General features: G+C 42.3%; 1 protein-coding gene across 12 annotated transcripts in view; it reads left to right on the top strand.

The window, feature by feature from the left end:
* cita (citron rho-interacting serine/threonine kinase a) overlaps positions 1-16470 on the top strand; it is a 62308-nt gene that overhangs the window by 9211 nt on the left and 36627 nt on the right. For 3 of the 12 annotated variants that reach the window (XM_072714215.1, XM_072714214.1, XM_023808376.2), the window contains exons 1-10: positions 51-112; positions 477-593; positions 980-1121; positions 1406-1581; positions 3200-3301; positions 7644-7786; positions 8364-8457; positions 8623-8829; positions 9035-9188; positions 12327-12513. In XM_072714215.1, coding sequence (XP_072570316.1) covers positions 498-593; positions 980-1121; positions 1406-1581; positions 3200-3301; positions 7644-7786; positions 8364-8457; positions 8623-8829; positions 9035-9188; positions 12327-12513 — 1301 coding nt within the window. In that variant the 5' untranslated portion in view covers positions 51-112; positions 477-497. Of the gene's footprint in view, positions 1-47; positions 213-476; positions 594-979; positions 1122-1405; positions 1582-3117; positions 3302-7643; positions 7787-8363; positions 8458-8622; positions 8830-9034; positions 9189-12326; positions 12514-16470 lie in introns of those variants that run through there. The other 9 variants (XM_072714216.1, XM_072714213.1, XM_023808373.2 and 6 more) reach the window with 7 other exon arrangements.

The following is a 16470-nucleotide window of genomic DNA, read 5'->3' as shown; positions in this document are numbered from 1 at the left end:
TTCCGAGAGACGCAAGCGTAAACGTAATACGTGGCGTGCTGACGTCACTTGGAGGAACTGTCAAGCAAAACGCGCAAAATTTGAATGTTTTCAGGAAGGAACGTTGCGGCAGGTTGTAAGAGATCCTTTGAATACGCATTTGGGTATTGTTTTCCAGTCTTGCTCACCTAGATGAAAGCAAACCGAGTAATAATTTGATATAGATTCCTTAGGTGAATATGAAGATATAATCTATTATCAAATTGGTTTTGGTTTTTGCATAGTTTATTAAACCGATGGGATTTGCATATGGTTGCTGTAAGCGAGCTAACTGGCTACAGAACTAACTAACTGGTTATAGATGTGCTGTCTGTACATTTTAAAATATGTTTTGCAATGCTTTTCCAACATCAGTGATTTATCCTAAAGAGTTTTATTTAACGTCGTTTTAACATAAGTAGCTGGCTAGTCAGTCTGAGCTTATCTCTCTTCTTTAGGTTGGTGATTACTGCGGAACAATGCTGAAATTCAAATATGGGGCGAATAGCAACACCAATCTGGTCGCTATGGATCCGATTACTAGCCGCTGCAGCCGCCTCAATCATCTTTTGCAGGTAAACGTGTAGTTTTGTTTACTTCTAGACTGACATATATAGTACGCTGTACTGTTATACTAAGGAAAAGGGCTTTGGGCAGCTTTTGGGACGGAAACAGTGCTACGGTCATCGTGTTGGTGTCTTATTTGAGGTAGTAAGATTAGGAAATGAAAACGTTTTAAATCCAAATTCGACATAAAATGAATCTGAAAGCATATGAATTGTAGAGCATACCAAAAATACTGATTATCTGTTTTGTTTACATTTTAAGAAGAATTATGAATATTCCCCTTCCTAATAATAATAAACATTTAATGAAGTCAAAGGGGTTGCTGACATCTGACTACTGTTCACCATGCAAATATGGAGTGTTTTGGGCATTTTTTCTACATCCTCCATACCAGGGAAAAGGCAGCTTGCAGGGTCGGCAGACTGACAGCAGTATGACACGCGAAGGGCTTCTTGATGCCCTGCTCCTGCTGTACGAGGAGTGCAGCTCCCCAGAGCTCATGAAGATCAAGCACATTGCCAAGTTTGTCAACAAATGTAAAGTATCTCCTCTTTTAGTGTGAGATGAGTGGGACTTGTAAATCTAACATGATGACGTTGCCTTATACTGTCAGTTTTTAATACTTTAAAATGTATTCAGTTGATCTGAGTTGTATCGTTCAGATTGTCTTACACTGCAAATGAATTAAATTCATACTGAAGCATCACTCATCTTGGCAAAAGGGAAAAGAAATGCATGAAATCGGTCATCCATCCTGCCTTTACATGCTGTTCACTTGTGATAATTGGGTTTTCTTTGTTTTCACCTGCCTGGTGGACAGACACTAATGTGGTGGCAGAGCTGCGGGAGCTGCAGCCAGGGCTGGAGGACTTCGACCTGTGCGGTGTTGTGGGGCGGGGCCAGTTTGCTGAGGTGCGTGTGGTGAGGGAGAGAGCAACAGGGGACGTGTACGCCATGAAGGTCATGGAGAAGGCCTGCCTGCGCTCGATGGAAAACGTGAGCAGCAGCCGTGTGGATTGTTACACTGTTAGCACTGTCTGAGCTAATCAAAGGATGACTAAAACATTACAAGACATTTCATTAAGATTCTTCACTTACAGACTACTCCTGACTTACAACATATGCGATTATTCTGATTTGCGCTGTGACTAAAGGTACAGGATATGTCGTTTCAGCATCGTCATTGCGATGTGCACATGTGCAATAATCACATCGCAGGATTAATTGCAGTCATTTTCCATGACTAATTTACAAGAAAAGTCAGTCTGATATAATTAACTTTGATTTAAAAGTTTTTGGTTACACTAATGAGTGACATGCAGGTTCTTCAAGCACAGTGAACCAGGAATCACAATTAGGTCTGGGCGATATGTGATATTAGTATGACACTGCATTTTATGCATATGCAATTCTCACATCACAAGGACCACAATAGTCAGCTGGGTTGATTTATACTTCAGCACTGAGCCTACTTAGAGCTTACACTGTAGCCTACGCAAGTGGTCTATGGTGTTTCAAGCATTTGTACTTGTGCATTGGTGTGTTTATGTCACTTTGCAATTACACCACCAAAACGCTAGTTGCCAGAGCGTGGTGGATCTAAGTTTCGCTAAAACATTTTTACTCTGTGATAGGAAACAAAACATAGCAAGCTCTGCAATTATGATTATTCCTTTTCAAGATGATCTAGTACATGTTAAAAATCAGTTTAAAATGTACTGCATCTGGTTTTGCATGAGCTCTGCATGTGCTCTCTGAGACAATCATTTCATCCTTGCTGTTTAAATTGCTTATATATAATTGATTGTAGATGGGTTTGTGAAAATTTTTATTTTGAAACTTTTTGCTTTGTAAAAATCTCAATATTTATCTCAGCAAAAAAAAATTACATCGCAGTATTTGAAAATGTTCAGTATTGTGCAGCCCTACATACAACCAAAGTAAAAAAACAAATAAATGTATATAAAATAAATTTAGGGTAGCTGTACGGGCAGTGACCCTATCCTACCTAGTGGACACTGCACACTGTACACTGTATAAAAGTACTGTACTACATGGCAGGGCGAACATCCCAGCATCACACATATCTCCCAGTCCCGTTCTCACTCCTAAAAGTCAGTGTGCTTGTCTTATTCCAATATCCGTCCTCTTTGACGTGGAACCTGCCTGTTGGTGTGGAACCCAGTCGTAAATCGGGGACAGTCTGTATTTGAGAACTACTACACATAATATTCAGTAAAACCATTTTCAGCTAATTAAAAAAAAGCTAATAAGGTAGAAATTATTAAAGTTTACTTGTAATCCTGTAAGAACTAGAGAAATGGTAGCTATTCTGTCTTTCTGTCATGTTTGGGGGTATTTCTTTTTGTTTGGCTCCTTAACAAAATGTAATGTATGTAGGTTTTCCAGGACATGTTAACCTAATGGCTATTTTGCAGTGGTTAGCTCTGGCATTATGAGTAATATTGAGGCAGTAAATCATACATGACTGTCGTTTCTTACTTTCTTATACTTTTCTCTGTTATTGTGAAGTCAGGACAGTTCACTGTATGCGTGTGCTAGCAGGCAGTGGCCAATCACGCTCCTCTGCAGCTGACTGCCCGGCTCCCCGCAGGTGGCCTGTTTTGAGGAGGAACGGACTTTACTTGCTTTGAGCTCCAGCCCTTGGATCCCACGGCTGCAACACGCCTTCCAGGACAAGGACAGGCTCTACCTGGTGAGTGTCCGGGCTATATGTTGGAATTGGGTGAAGGTGCTGTGTTGTATTCTGGTAATGTTGGCATGGTTTCTAATGTTCTCTAATATTTTTTCGGGCTGTGTGAAAAGTGATAGAGAATAGCGTTATTCGATTATTTTCGCACTGTACTCTTCATTTCGATTTTCATGCCTGCTTTTGAGGGGCTACAAATCCCCCCCCCAGATGTCACCTGAAACTAATGAATGGATCTTATCTGCTGGAGATGCTACTGCTCATTGTAATGTTGTATTGCATGTGCTTTGGAGCCTTTCGTGTGGTGAAAGTATAGATTGATTCTGCCGAGGAATAAAGGGTTTTGTATATTCCTGCTTAGCTGTGAGTGTATATGCGTGTCGGCACATTTGTGTTAGGAGGAAGATGTATGTAACAGTTCTGTGTATAATGTTTATGTTACACAACTTCCTTAGACACATATTTGACCCCTATTGGACTGGCTTCTGCAGATGCACCAGACTGGCTGTTACTCTGGGATTAGGAGGATTACTTGACCACTGTTCTATTCACAGAGATCTTATCTGTTTTATATAAGCTCTTGCTGGTCAGATACTCTTTTTTTTTTTTAAATGGGGCTAGGCGTCTCCCTTTTCCTTTTCTTATGAATAACTTGTGCAGTTTACCCAGATTAGAGCATTATGCTCATTAGTGATGTGAAGGGCGTGGCCATATTGTTATTATATACTGAAAGTCTGCTGTTGGCAGAGCCTGGCCCTCTGATATGCTAGTCACTGCGGCTGCAGCCAAAGTCACAGCCAGCACAGCGCAGCTATGAGTCAGGGAAGGAAGCCACTCTTGAATATGTTCAGCTGTAATTGGATGCCATCCAATCTGTTTATTGCCCCATTACTCCTCTGGGCCATGATCAGCATTCCATAATATGGGGTTTGCTCCGTGCTGGGACTGGTGCCTGCAGAGGAGATGGTGCTCCAGGGCGCAGGACGTCTGAATGTGCTACAGCCCTTAGCAGCCCATGTAAAACAGTGTGGCTTGTGTCCATCGCTTGTTATTTATGTCTGAATTCTTTTCATTTTTGTTCATTACTGCTTATTGTTGTTGATTGATGATTGGTGGATTATCTATTTGCACTTATGTTCATTTGATGTGTTTGTGATTTCATTTTGGACTCTCATATCTAGTGATTGCTTTGTTTCAGAAAAAAAAACAAAACAGCATTTGACTGCGCATCACTATTGTGAAGCGTTTAATCGGGCCCATCCCCCATCACCCTCCACATCCAATGGCGGAAATGTACAGAATCAGTTTCTGCCTGAGTGTTTGGCTCAGAGGACTGACAGTACCTTGTTGCTAGGAGACGTCACCAGCATGTTTCTGTATAGCCGTCGATGGGTCTGCCCCAGTCCTCCCTTCAGTATCCATAATGTAACTCAAACGGGTCTTATCTGAAGTTACACTGTGGTTGCTGAGTGGGTGTGTGCATTATTCTGATACTGTCTGCAGCTGGTGCGCACACAGGCAAATGTGTGCATGCACATACACACACACGTGCGCGCAGTATAGAATGTTACATGCTGACCATATTTGTAGCTAATATACAGATGTGTGTGTGATTTTTGCAGAGCGATAGGGCTGTTACATTTAGGAATTTTGCCGTAATTAATCCTTATTGATGTATGGACCAAACTCAGTATCAAAATAAGGCTTAGCGATATGACATCAAATCAGTATCACGATTAGCTGAAAATTTCACCTCGATTACGATTAATGAACAGTTATTTATTTTTTTTGCCCTCATATGTCATTGACAAGGTTTGACTGTAAATATGCTCAACTGTTACAGCTGGGATATTTTTTCTAATGATTTTAAACTAAGTGAAGGAAGCACACACAGATTAGCCATTTATGATTATTCATTGAATATTTCGAACAACTGAAATAAAAGCACAAATCGCTTGAAATGAAAACATCTTATGAAAAACGTTACATTTTAATGTAAAAACAAGTTCCCTAAAATAAATAGAAAATAGTTTGCATTTCTTGCAAACAAGATAAACTGTTTATATTGGTCACATCTGTCTGGGTGAAATTGATCACTATAAACAGATGACAATTAACTGATTTTTTTCCCCTTTGTCTCAGGCAGATAACCTACAGATTACTAACTGACATTTGTAATTTTATTACATGAATATAAGGTAATATAACATGAATATAACAGCGTTGCTGTTTACTTAATTTTTCGCAATTTCAAAACACTGCAGCTATTTCAAACTGTTTTCAAATTACAGTACTGCACAAATTAAATTGCTGAACTGTGTATCATTCAAATACGCTATAATACAGTACAGTACTGTACATAAAATATAGCTTATTGTAGTTTGGCTACTGCGTCTCGTTGGCTCGTTTTTGGTGGTTTATCACAAGCTTTGATGAGTGTATATTCATAATGGAGAGAAAATAATTTTCCCATCATGATTTCTGTGCGCACAGCATTAGCCTCAGGTTGCTAGCCAGAAGCAGACAGGTCACCGCAAGGCAAAGTGGGTCTATCAAAGTAAAGTAAAGTTAAAAGAAAAAAGAATAGTTTTAATTTTCCATATGTTATGTATAAAAAGACCCAAAATGAACACTGTAAGAAGACTACTTGATTACTATAAGTTAATTATTTAAACTAGTTAAAATAATTTAGTTAAAATTATTTCTACAGGAATGATGATGTCCCAAGCTTTTTGATCCATGTAAGTGGTTGATCACTATAACCATGATCACTATATGTGGTTTCCACTGCATTTTAAATATTGCTAGTGTTGAAACCAATTGGTGGTATTACCATTGGTAGCTGAAACTCTTTTTTTGCAGTGTATATTTTTGACCGTGTTTTGCTCAGCATCATTTTCACTAAAGTCATGACATTCTTCTTTGGTACAAGCTGCTGGAGTTGCTCAGTCAGTTTGGCGTTTGAGATGTCCTCCATGCAGCTTCCATGTCGCAGTCATGTCGGTAGTATGTTTTTAAGGGGACAGCACATGAACACTCACTGGGAAAAGTATTAATAGTTTTTAAATAAGTATTAATAACAGATTTTTTTTTTTTTTTAAAGTAACCGACACGGGCAAGATTACATCGATTAGAGGTTCTGAATGTCGTTTTGATTAATTGTCCAGCCCTAATGCTAAGTGCCCATTGGTCCATGCTAAGTGGCCAGTGTCCATGATATTTAAATGTTTTATTCAGCCTATAAAAACTCCTTTTACTGTTTAAGGAAGTTGATTTAATAACTATATGCTCCCTAAAATTGTATGGTTCATCTGTGAATTTTCAGGCGTTGTATTGATTTTTGCCTTTCTTTATATGGGGATGTTGTTTATTCATATCTAAACTGGTCATATCTGAAATCCCACTGCAGTCGCCCCTCCAGTCACAGATTTGACATTTACGGTTTTGGTTATTTGCCCGCTGGCCATGAACAATGAAATGAGAATATTTTTGGAGCTTGCTGAAAGATCATACAAATTCAATGACACGCGAGGCAAAATTATATAAACAATATTGAAAAGCAATTGGATCACATAAAGTCATATGATTATATATAATTTTATATATTTATATATATATTTTATATATAATTATATACTGTATATATATATATATATATATATGAAAACATTAGACTTTTGCGTTATTAGGCAGGCTTGCAGACTGAGGTTTGAGGTTGGGGGGGGCGATATATTACTTTTTTTACTCCGAACCCTTGCAAATGTGAGGGGGTGACTGTATATTGCCCTGCAATCTTTTGAGCATTAGGATCACTCAGGAGTGTAGGAAGCTGGCTCAGTCCTGCAAGCCTGTCTGGATGTAGTGGCGACTGGTGATAAAGGAGGAGTTGTGCTGCTCCAAAGAGTGCTATATAAGGTCGTTCCTACCTTTGGGCTTTAAGCTCTACAGCGATTCACCCTATGATAGGCCGGACAACCAACTGTCTGAATGGATCTGAACTGTTTACGCACATTTCACATTCACAGCACATTCATTCATTCATCGTAAAACCACTGTGCAGTTTTATTTATTTCTGTGCCCTTACTATGGAATTCTTTGCAATATTTAACCTGACATTCTTTGCACTTTTACTGTTTTTTATTGTTTACTCTTTATTGTTACTGTTTATTACAATCTGTTAATTACAAATTGTCTAAATATGTACTACTATAAACCTGCCGTTTCCATTTCACCTACAGAAGAGGTCTGATCAGCTGAGGTGACATCACCGTGATTAGTGTGGTGGATGTAATGGCGCCCCATGTGGACACACACTGCATAGCTTGGTCACCTGTATGCATTTGTGCAGGTGATGGAGTACCTGCCCGGCGGGGATCTGATGGGACTAATGAACAGATACGAGGACCAGTTTGACGAGCCCATGGCACAGTTCTACCTGTCGGAGCTTGTGCAGGCCATTCACACTGTCCATCAGCTGGGTTACATCCACAGGTCAGTCTTCAGGGGTCTCCTGACGTTTAAAGTACAGCTTCAAAGGTCAAAATAAATCAGTGTTTCTCAAGCCGGTTTTCAGGGACCCTCAGACAGTAGTTTGCGTTTTTGCAAAAATGTGTACTGTCTGGCAGGGAGCAAAAATGTGTACTCTCTGTCAGGGAGCAAAAATGTGGACAATGTGGGGGTTCTTAGTGAGGAGCTCCCTCCCACACGCACAGCAGGCTAACAGCATCACCTTGATTAGTATTCTGCTGTTGCAGTCTCTAACAAGATTTCTCAGGGAATCTCTGTACAACATGGGTTCCAAGTAAACCTTGAAAACAGCTTAATAAGATGTGAGTGAATGCTGCTTGTTTGACCTCCTCTGTCTCAGCGCAGTGGGTTTTCATTTTCTACAGAGGTTCTGATGGATTGGACATGCTAAAATCTTTATGAACTGTTGGACGACACATTTAAAGCTTTCCTTTGTTTTCTATATAGTAATATCCCAACAGTGGTTTTGTGCTTCTGGAGGAAGTTAATATAGATCTATCTTTCTCTGTCTTCCGCATTCTCATCTCCTTTCCCCTGGCAGGGATGTCAAGCCAGAGAACGTTCTGATTGACAGAACTGGACACATCAAGTTGGCAGACTTTGGATCTGCAGCCAGACTCACAGCCAATAAAACGGTAATAACATGGACCAGTTAGTGCCAGGGGGTGTAAAGATTTATAAGACTGTAGGTCTGTTTTTCCCCCCTTTTTTCTTTTGGGTAGGGGGTGGCTCTTATTGTAATGAAGTCGAAGCACTGATGCAGTGAATGGCGCCGTTAACCATACTGAACCATTTGACAGGTTTCTGCCTCTCGTTTGCCCGTGGGAACTCAAGACTTCCTGGCACCTGAGGTTCTGGGAGCACTGAATGGGGGGGTGCCGGTTTCATTTGGGGTGGAGTGTGACTGGTGGTCCTTAGGGGTCATTGCCTATGAAATGATCTACATGAAGTCTCCCTTTGCGGAAGGAACCTCCACCAAGACCATCAACAACATCATGAATTTCCAGGTAGGAGTGACAGAAGTAGGGGGATTTTCACTTTCCAAAAAGCTGGTCATCTGTATGAGACGGAAGCTTTGAGACTATGGATAGTTTGTTTGGTGGCATCAGTGATGGAACCCTCCTTTTGAAGGCAGTTCCATACTTGCCACCTTTGGGATCTTTGAGAATGATGACAATAGAGATCATGTGACAACTGACCCACCTCCACCAGCGCTACCTCAAGTTCCCTCAAGATTCCAAAGCAACTGGCCCATTTGTGGACTTGGTGCAGAGTCTGCTCTGTGGTGTGCGGGAACGGCTCGGGTTCGAGGATTTGCTCTGCCACCCCTTCTTCTCTGCTGTGGACTGGAGCAACGTAAGACAAGGTACGTCATGTTTCCATCTACCTTGATATGTTGGCACTGGATCAGTTTTATGGCTTAGTTTATGCTTACTTTAGCTTATTAGGGTTAGATCTGTTTTTATGGCCCAGCTAGTCATTTTGTATAGAAATAGATTTTTATTTTGATGTAGCCTGTTTGCCTGATTTTGTGTTGTTCTTCATGGTTATGGATGGGTGTATGTTTCCTTTAGTACGACTCAGTCATTTGTTTTGTTATGAACTGAGAGAAGTTTATAATCGGGCACAATCTTTTGATTTTATAATCTGGCTATTCTTTGCTATGCTGTGTTGTGTTATGATCTGCCTTTGGTCAAGTTTGCATTGAGGCAAGTGGTAGTGATTGTTATGAGTGCTAGATGCAGAATAAGCAAGTTTTACAGGGAAGCAGATGGTTGTCACAGTGGCTCAGCTTTGACAAACTCTAATTTTATGTTGTCAGTCTCCTTTCTCTCATCCTTCTCTTTTGCAGTCGGTCTGTTTGTTTTCAGTTCCTTGTCATGCATTCTCTAACATTTGCCATTATGACTTAAAAATCTATAATGTGTCATAATACATGAGTAATGCAAAGGGTAGTTTTATGTCCCTCCATTCTTACTGGCATCCTTGCATTTTAATCGTTTGCCGTAACATAGATACACAGATTGACTGGATTTCAAACAAATTGTCAGAAATAAGCTTTCACAACATATGCTTGTGATTCTCCTTACTGACTGAGTAATTCACACTCTGTGCACACAGATGAATTATATTCCCTTTTTAGTTGTCAGCCTTGGTTTGAGGAAGGATTAGACTTTTTATAGAATAGCTTAGTATTGCTTCCAGGTGACCTGTTGGCTACTGTCGTGAGTCTTTCCCCCGCATTTGGCAACTCGGCTTTTACAGATACAAGTAATAAGATTATAGAAAAGCCGGCAAAGTGCTCAGCGTTTTCACTCCGCTGTGAGCAGAATTCTTAAAGCTACTTCATAAATGCTTTCTGCTTTATCTGTGATTTGCAACGGTGCAATCGTATCAGCGTTGGGCATCTTTCTTAGGATAAAACCATCCACGGAAAATCAGCAGCGTTTGATCCAGAAGTTTGGGATACTGTTTAAATGAAATGATAACAGATGTTAATCACTCCCAGGTGACTTAAGCACCAAGTATCCTGTGATACAGACAGAGATGAGGTCGCTGGTGTTTTTTTTTTTTTTTGGTGGCTTGGGTGAGTCATCAGATATGTACATATATAGGTTCTACAGCAGATATAGAATGATTTTTAGAATATGTTGCAGTATTCACCCTCATAGAGTAGTACAATGCGTTTCTGTTCATTATAATGAACTCGTCTTAGGTAAACCACATCATTTTTATTTCATTTATTCAATGGGCACTTTCATCCAAAACAGTGTATGTTTTGGAAATAGCAGGGTCAGGCAGTCCCAGGATCAACCAAGGTAAGCAGAGTGCTCAAAGACCAGCAGTAAAAGTCACTCTGCTGACGCTTGGATTTGAACCTGCAACCTTCTGATCACAAGCACTGTGACCTAAACTGTTGAACCACACACCAAATTATTGAATTATTTAACCTGATTGTTCAATGTAAACCATTTTTGATGTTTAATTATAATGTAAATGTAATTTGTATTCTCATGTTTTGCCAAGTTTGTGTTTCTATTAATATCTGCATGTTAATTGAGATGTTTTTGATGACTGGTGTATATCTTACTTTTGGTTCAGAACATACCACAGCTTTCAGCTTATTCTGGAAAAGGTTTCTTGCCAGTGCATTCCTGATTGGATGACGGCTTGTTATATGTAAATAGATGGGTAAATACACCAATGAGAAGATAGTCCTAATGAACGGAGGTGGGCCCAGATGGTGGTGTCTTCACACGAGGGGGCTTTACTGGGCCAGTGCACCCATCTGCACGTCAGTCTGTCGCTTTGTATATTGGTTGTTAAATGTCTAAGAACAGCAGATGATAAAATTTACAGTGTTATTCTAGACGTGCTATCAGATTGGTTTAGCTGGCTCTAATGCCTTTATTTGGACTGCAAGATAGGGAAATGCTTTGGAAAATGGTCCAGTTTTCTCGTTTCAGACACCTGTGTAAAATAATTTCATTTGGATATTCAGGAAATTGTCTTGAGATGAACAGAAATGAATTAATTATAATTGCTTTACCTACAAATTTAAAGCTCCTTAATAGTTTTTTTTTTTTTAAGCTTAAGCAGTTTGTGGAGTACACTATTTGAAAGGCTGCTTCAGACAGTACTGTTGCAATAAAACCCCTGGCGCTAAACATAGGGGCTCTAAACATCACAATAAGAGCCTTCAGCACAGCAGTCTCTTATTGGCAGCCATGCTGATCAACAGGCAAGCTGTGTGTGCGTGTGTGCATGTGTGTGTGCGTGTGTGCGTATGTGTGTGTGTGTGAGAGAGAGTGTGTGCGTATGTGTGTGTGTGCGTATGTGTGTGTGTGTGTGTGTGAGAGTGTGCACGCGCACGCAAGCGCGCTTCTAGACTCATTGTCCTGACCATGTATCTTCTTTCCCCCTCAAAATGCCTAGAGATTTTCACAGGCTTATTCGCACTGCCATTCTGCTTTCTAATTGCCGCATTTAATTGCAGAATTTAATTACAGTGCCTGAAGAAATGCCAGGTCCAATCACCTCCAAGTGAAATGATTTTGGTGAATTCTGATTTCATAAAATAGGTGTGTCTTGTGGAGGAGGGGGGCTAGACGCATGGGGAGCACGGCGCAGTGATGAATGACGTGCTCCAGGTTAGTGGCGGGAAGTGCGATTGGGCGTGGAACCTCCTAGGGCTGAGGCGTGCCGGTGCGGCGCACTGGGAGCGCGCTCAGCTCCGCCGGTGAGTCAGGCTGCATGTGCGCCTGTGATTAGCTGGGGCTGCGGCAGTGTTGGGAGAGAGAGAGGGGAGGAGAGAGAGAGGGGGAGAGAGAGAGAGAAGCGCTTCAGCTTGTGTGGGATACTGCACTACAATCTCATTGCGTGTTCTCTCCTCTTTCCCTCACCATCCTTCTGTCCCTAGTCTCTCTCTCTCTCTCTCCCTCTCTCCCCTGTCATTAACTGTGGGTTTCTCCCGTTCTGTCTCCCTCTCTGTTCCCCCCACCAGCCGTCCCTCCCTTTGTCCCCGCACTCCGCGCAGAAGATGACACCTCCAATTTTGAGGAGCCCGAGAAGCCCAGTTCCCGGCCAGCGCCTGCTCTGCGTGGCCCCCAGCAAGTCGGCTTCCAGGGCTGCGACCTGCCCTTTCTAGGCTGGTTCTTCAGCCGGCCCCTGGCAGCGCTGGCCAGGTCCGAGTAAGTACCGTCAGGGTCTCCAGGTTTGGGCAGGGATGAGGTGACCTGGACAGTAGGACAGCTGGGGACAGCTGCTGCTTGGCTGTATGTCTCCTAGATACAAGGAGATGCTTACAGGAGAGGTTAGGGTCCAGCGTGAGCATGATTTGCATCTAATTGATCAGCACTGTTAAGAACGTGTGTCCCCATCCTGTTGAATAGTGTTTCGCTGTTGTTTTGCTGGGCTGTTATTCCAGTTTTCTTTTATTCATCCTGGGCATTACATGAACTTACAGGAGGCTGTGATTTGAATATGTAAAGATGAATGGGTGAATGTTGTATGAATGGAACCAGACGCGCGGTTTGCGAGACGCCTTCCTCATTTATGAATGTGCGTATCTCAGCAGCAGAGCCAGAGCTCCCCTTGTCCCCCCCCCCCCCCCTTGCATGTATTCAACTAGTCACTGCACGCAGCTTCACGGAGATTGGGGGGGGGGGGTGCTTCTCAGCATGCTTGCCAGACCCTTGTCTAAGGGTTCTTAATGGCGATTTGGAATGGAGTGGAATGAATTGTGTACGTGATAAATATGAAGCAAGATCGTCAGGAGATTAGTTGAAGGAGAGGATGATCCCAGATTGTGGGAAAGAATGTATTACCATGGAAACGGGCATGTGTCTCCCCCTCACCCCCTCGGTTCCCACTCTGCCTCCGTCGCCTCTCTCGTCTCATTAAGCTCAGGTGAAAACTGGAGGAATCCCCGGCTTCACTGCGCACTGCTGGTAAACAAATCTCAATGCTTCTCCTGAGTATTTTTTTTTTTCCTTTCCTCTTTTTTTCCCCCCTCTTGTGTTGCATTTGTGCTGAGGACAGGAGCCAGTCCGAGATCACCAGCTTGTCGCCGTGTGTGTGTTTAAATATGCGTTACTGCTGCAGTGGGAAATAACACTTCACTCCACGCAAGCCAATATGGTCGATGTGTGGTGTTTTCAAAATCCCCATTTGCGCTAGTCATAGTGAGAGGTGTTACCAGTGACATAGTTATTCATTAATTAAAAGGGTTTATTTTAATCAGTGAAATGGCTCTGATTTCATAGGGGGCATCACAATTTGGGGGATTAGGCTCCATATGGAAGTGAATGACTGTCAGTCTGAGCTCTTGTGTCATCAGGGAGCTGCAAAGAGGTGCAGTGCGATTACACTTCTTTGAATGAGGGATGACAGGGGGTGTTTGAGTGTCAGGCACTTAATCCCAGGTTCTGATGCTTCCTGGGGCCAGCCTGTGTATAGTGTGCCAGTGGGGGTTGGGCCTGGAGTGTGGTTTGGAGGGGGGGGGGGGTTTCGATTAAATCTTCCCTCTGCCTCAGCCCTGACATCTCTGCACTGAAAATGAAGTGTTTGTCAGTAGCACGGTGCACTGGTCCACCAGTCCTCACGGCTTCACCATTCTGGGTAAAAAGTCCCAGCATGAGGCTGAATTTTAAGCATCTCATTATAATGTTTGTGCTTGTGTGTGTGAGAGTGCATGTGTGCGAGAGTGCTTGTGTGAGAGAGTGCGTAAAGCACATATTCAGCTGTTTATGTGTTTACTTCCTGTGACCGGGCATGTTCAGCTGCCCCTGAAGGCTGCCAAGCAAAGGCAAACTAACACATGATTTCTAGCCTATAAAAATGAAAAATGGAGGTGAGGGCCGGCAGCATAAGAGAGCTGTGACAGCCAGGGAGAACCTGCCAGGCCAAAACTTAGCGTGTCGTGAGGAACGTTCCGGTGCCCACGGCTCTCAAATGCCTGGCTGTTTCTTCCTTTGGTTCATTCAGATGAAATCCCCCCCCCACCCCCCCCACAGTGATAGCAGAGCTGTGATGTAGAAAAACGTCACTGCCAACAGGTCTCAGCTCACAGCCAACCCCCCCCCCCCCCCCTTAGTCATACATCGACATCATCCCACAGCGGGGGAGGCTTGCTTATCTGCAGGCTCATTATCAAACCCCGAATATGCTGTTCATCCCCCCCCCCCACGATTTCCTGTTCAAAATTGCAATGAAGCATTGCAGAACGGAGCTTATCCTGAAGTAAATAGGCCAGCTTTCTGCCCCCCCCCCCCGGCACAGGGCTGCAGCACTCTTGGTAACACAGCCGGAACCTTTATTGGACCAGCCATTCTGGAGTCTCCCCAGAACACAGATTCATTGCTCCAGTGTTTGTTTATGATGTTAACCTAATATAAACTGATGATAACTAACACTGTGTAGGTATTGCCCTTCTGGATCTGCCCACTGAAATGAAAGAGGAAGGTTTTGTGGGATGTTTTAGTTATTTTGTAATTAACTGTAATGTGCTGTCTAACAAACACTACCTAAGAAGCTAAATGAATGAAGCTTGTTGTGGTTCTGACTAAACTCAATTTTCTGAGGATATTATTTCTGCTCAAAGCCCAGGGGCTGTTCAATTTTGCAAGCTTGCAAAAGGTTTTTGCAAAGTATATCCGTTTCGGTGTTACAGTGCTGTTGGATTCTAATAATTAAAATGAAATGTTAAAATTGAGGCAGTGCTTTTAGTGTGCGATTTAGGTTGTGTGCAGATGTCGAAGGGGTGACTGTGGTCTGGTGCTGTTTTGTGGCCACAAATCATTGGTTCCCCCACGACTCTGGTCAGTGAGGTTTTCTGAGGGCTGGATGCAGAGTTTTGTTGGTGGAGACAGAGCTCCGATGTTGTGTCTGTGTGGGACTAACTCACCCTGAAATAGATGGACTGCATAAGGAAGAATCAGGAGTGCGATCAGCAGATGGTTGCTTATTATGTTTGTAATTGGTGTGTGTCAGAGAGGAGTGTGTATACACATAAAAAGTATACATCTGTTCATATTCCTCTTTAGTTATGTACTTCATTTTGCTCAGTTGCTTACTCAGTTGCTTGACCTGTTAGTCTTGCAATGAAAAATGTGTGAATGTTTATTCAACTGTCCCATTTGATAATGTTAAAAGTTCTGCTGGAGCAGTACGTTTCTGATGCTGAGGTAGGACGGCTCTTTATCTGGGGGTCCCGTTTGTCTTTGATCGCTGTCTCTGTGACAGGGGAGTCCGGCGTGTGAGTATGAAGGAGCACATTCGGGTTCTCATTCCAGCGACTGTCCTGTAGCACAGGGGCTGTGGATTCCTGTTTTGTGTCCGTACATCGTTAAGATGCTGCGGGACGGCCTGATGTTCTTTCTGCCTCATTGCTCCTTCATACAGCACATTTTATGCTTTATATAAGTATTAGAAGTTATAAAATGAGGACTAGTGACTTGAAATATCCCTGTAATTTTAACTCTCACTGTTAGCCGTTTTATCTTTTGCTTGCATCAGGAGTTAAGTATGGCTGTAGGGTAAATGTGACTTCCATCTGCATGGGTGTTGATGGGTAGCAGAAACGGGAACATTTCCTGTGATTCGGAACCACTTTAGAGTCTGTGAGAGCAGAATAGTGGTACAACGGGGTTTTCTAAGGCTTTCCTTGTTCTGGTGCTTCCTTGATAGGCCTTAATGACAGCTGTGTAGCTTACCATGGTGACGCTAACGTTTGTTTAGCTGTGGCTCTGTGATCCGGCTTTGTACGTGCAGATTGAGAATAACTGTCTGGTTATCATCCCTGAGCCTGTGCCTTATGGTGCTTGTGGCTTTACTGAAGATAGTTTGGAAAAGACAAACATTGAATTTCCTTGAGGTTCTTCAGGCTGCGCTTGTTAGCTTCACTAATAGCTACCGAGGTACTGAGGTAATTGACATTTAAGTTGGCACTTCTGTAAATTTTCTGTGACAAATAAACATTAGTTTAGTTAATATCTTTGCTTGGTTTGTTTTGATATGCACAATATTCACAGAATCTGAGAAAACTTGCTCAGTATCTGGTCATGATGTTCATGAGATATGAGCTATTTTTCAACACGCACAGAAGCTGCTTTTCCAATTTTGCAGCCAGAAAGGAAAACAGTGGAATG

Source organism: Paramormyrops kingsleyae, chromosome 7, assembly GCF_048594095.1.
Source record: "Paramormyrops kingsleyae isolate MSU_618 chromosome 7, PKINGS_0.4, whole genome shotgun sequence".
In the NCBI taxonomy this organism is placed as follows: Eukaryota; Metazoa; Chordata; class Actinopteri; order Osteoglossiformes; family Mormyridae; genus Paramormyrops; species Paramormyrops kingsleyae.
The sequence above is the reverse complement of the archived record's forward strand: the minus strand, read 5'-3'. Positions and strand labels throughout refer to the sequence as shown.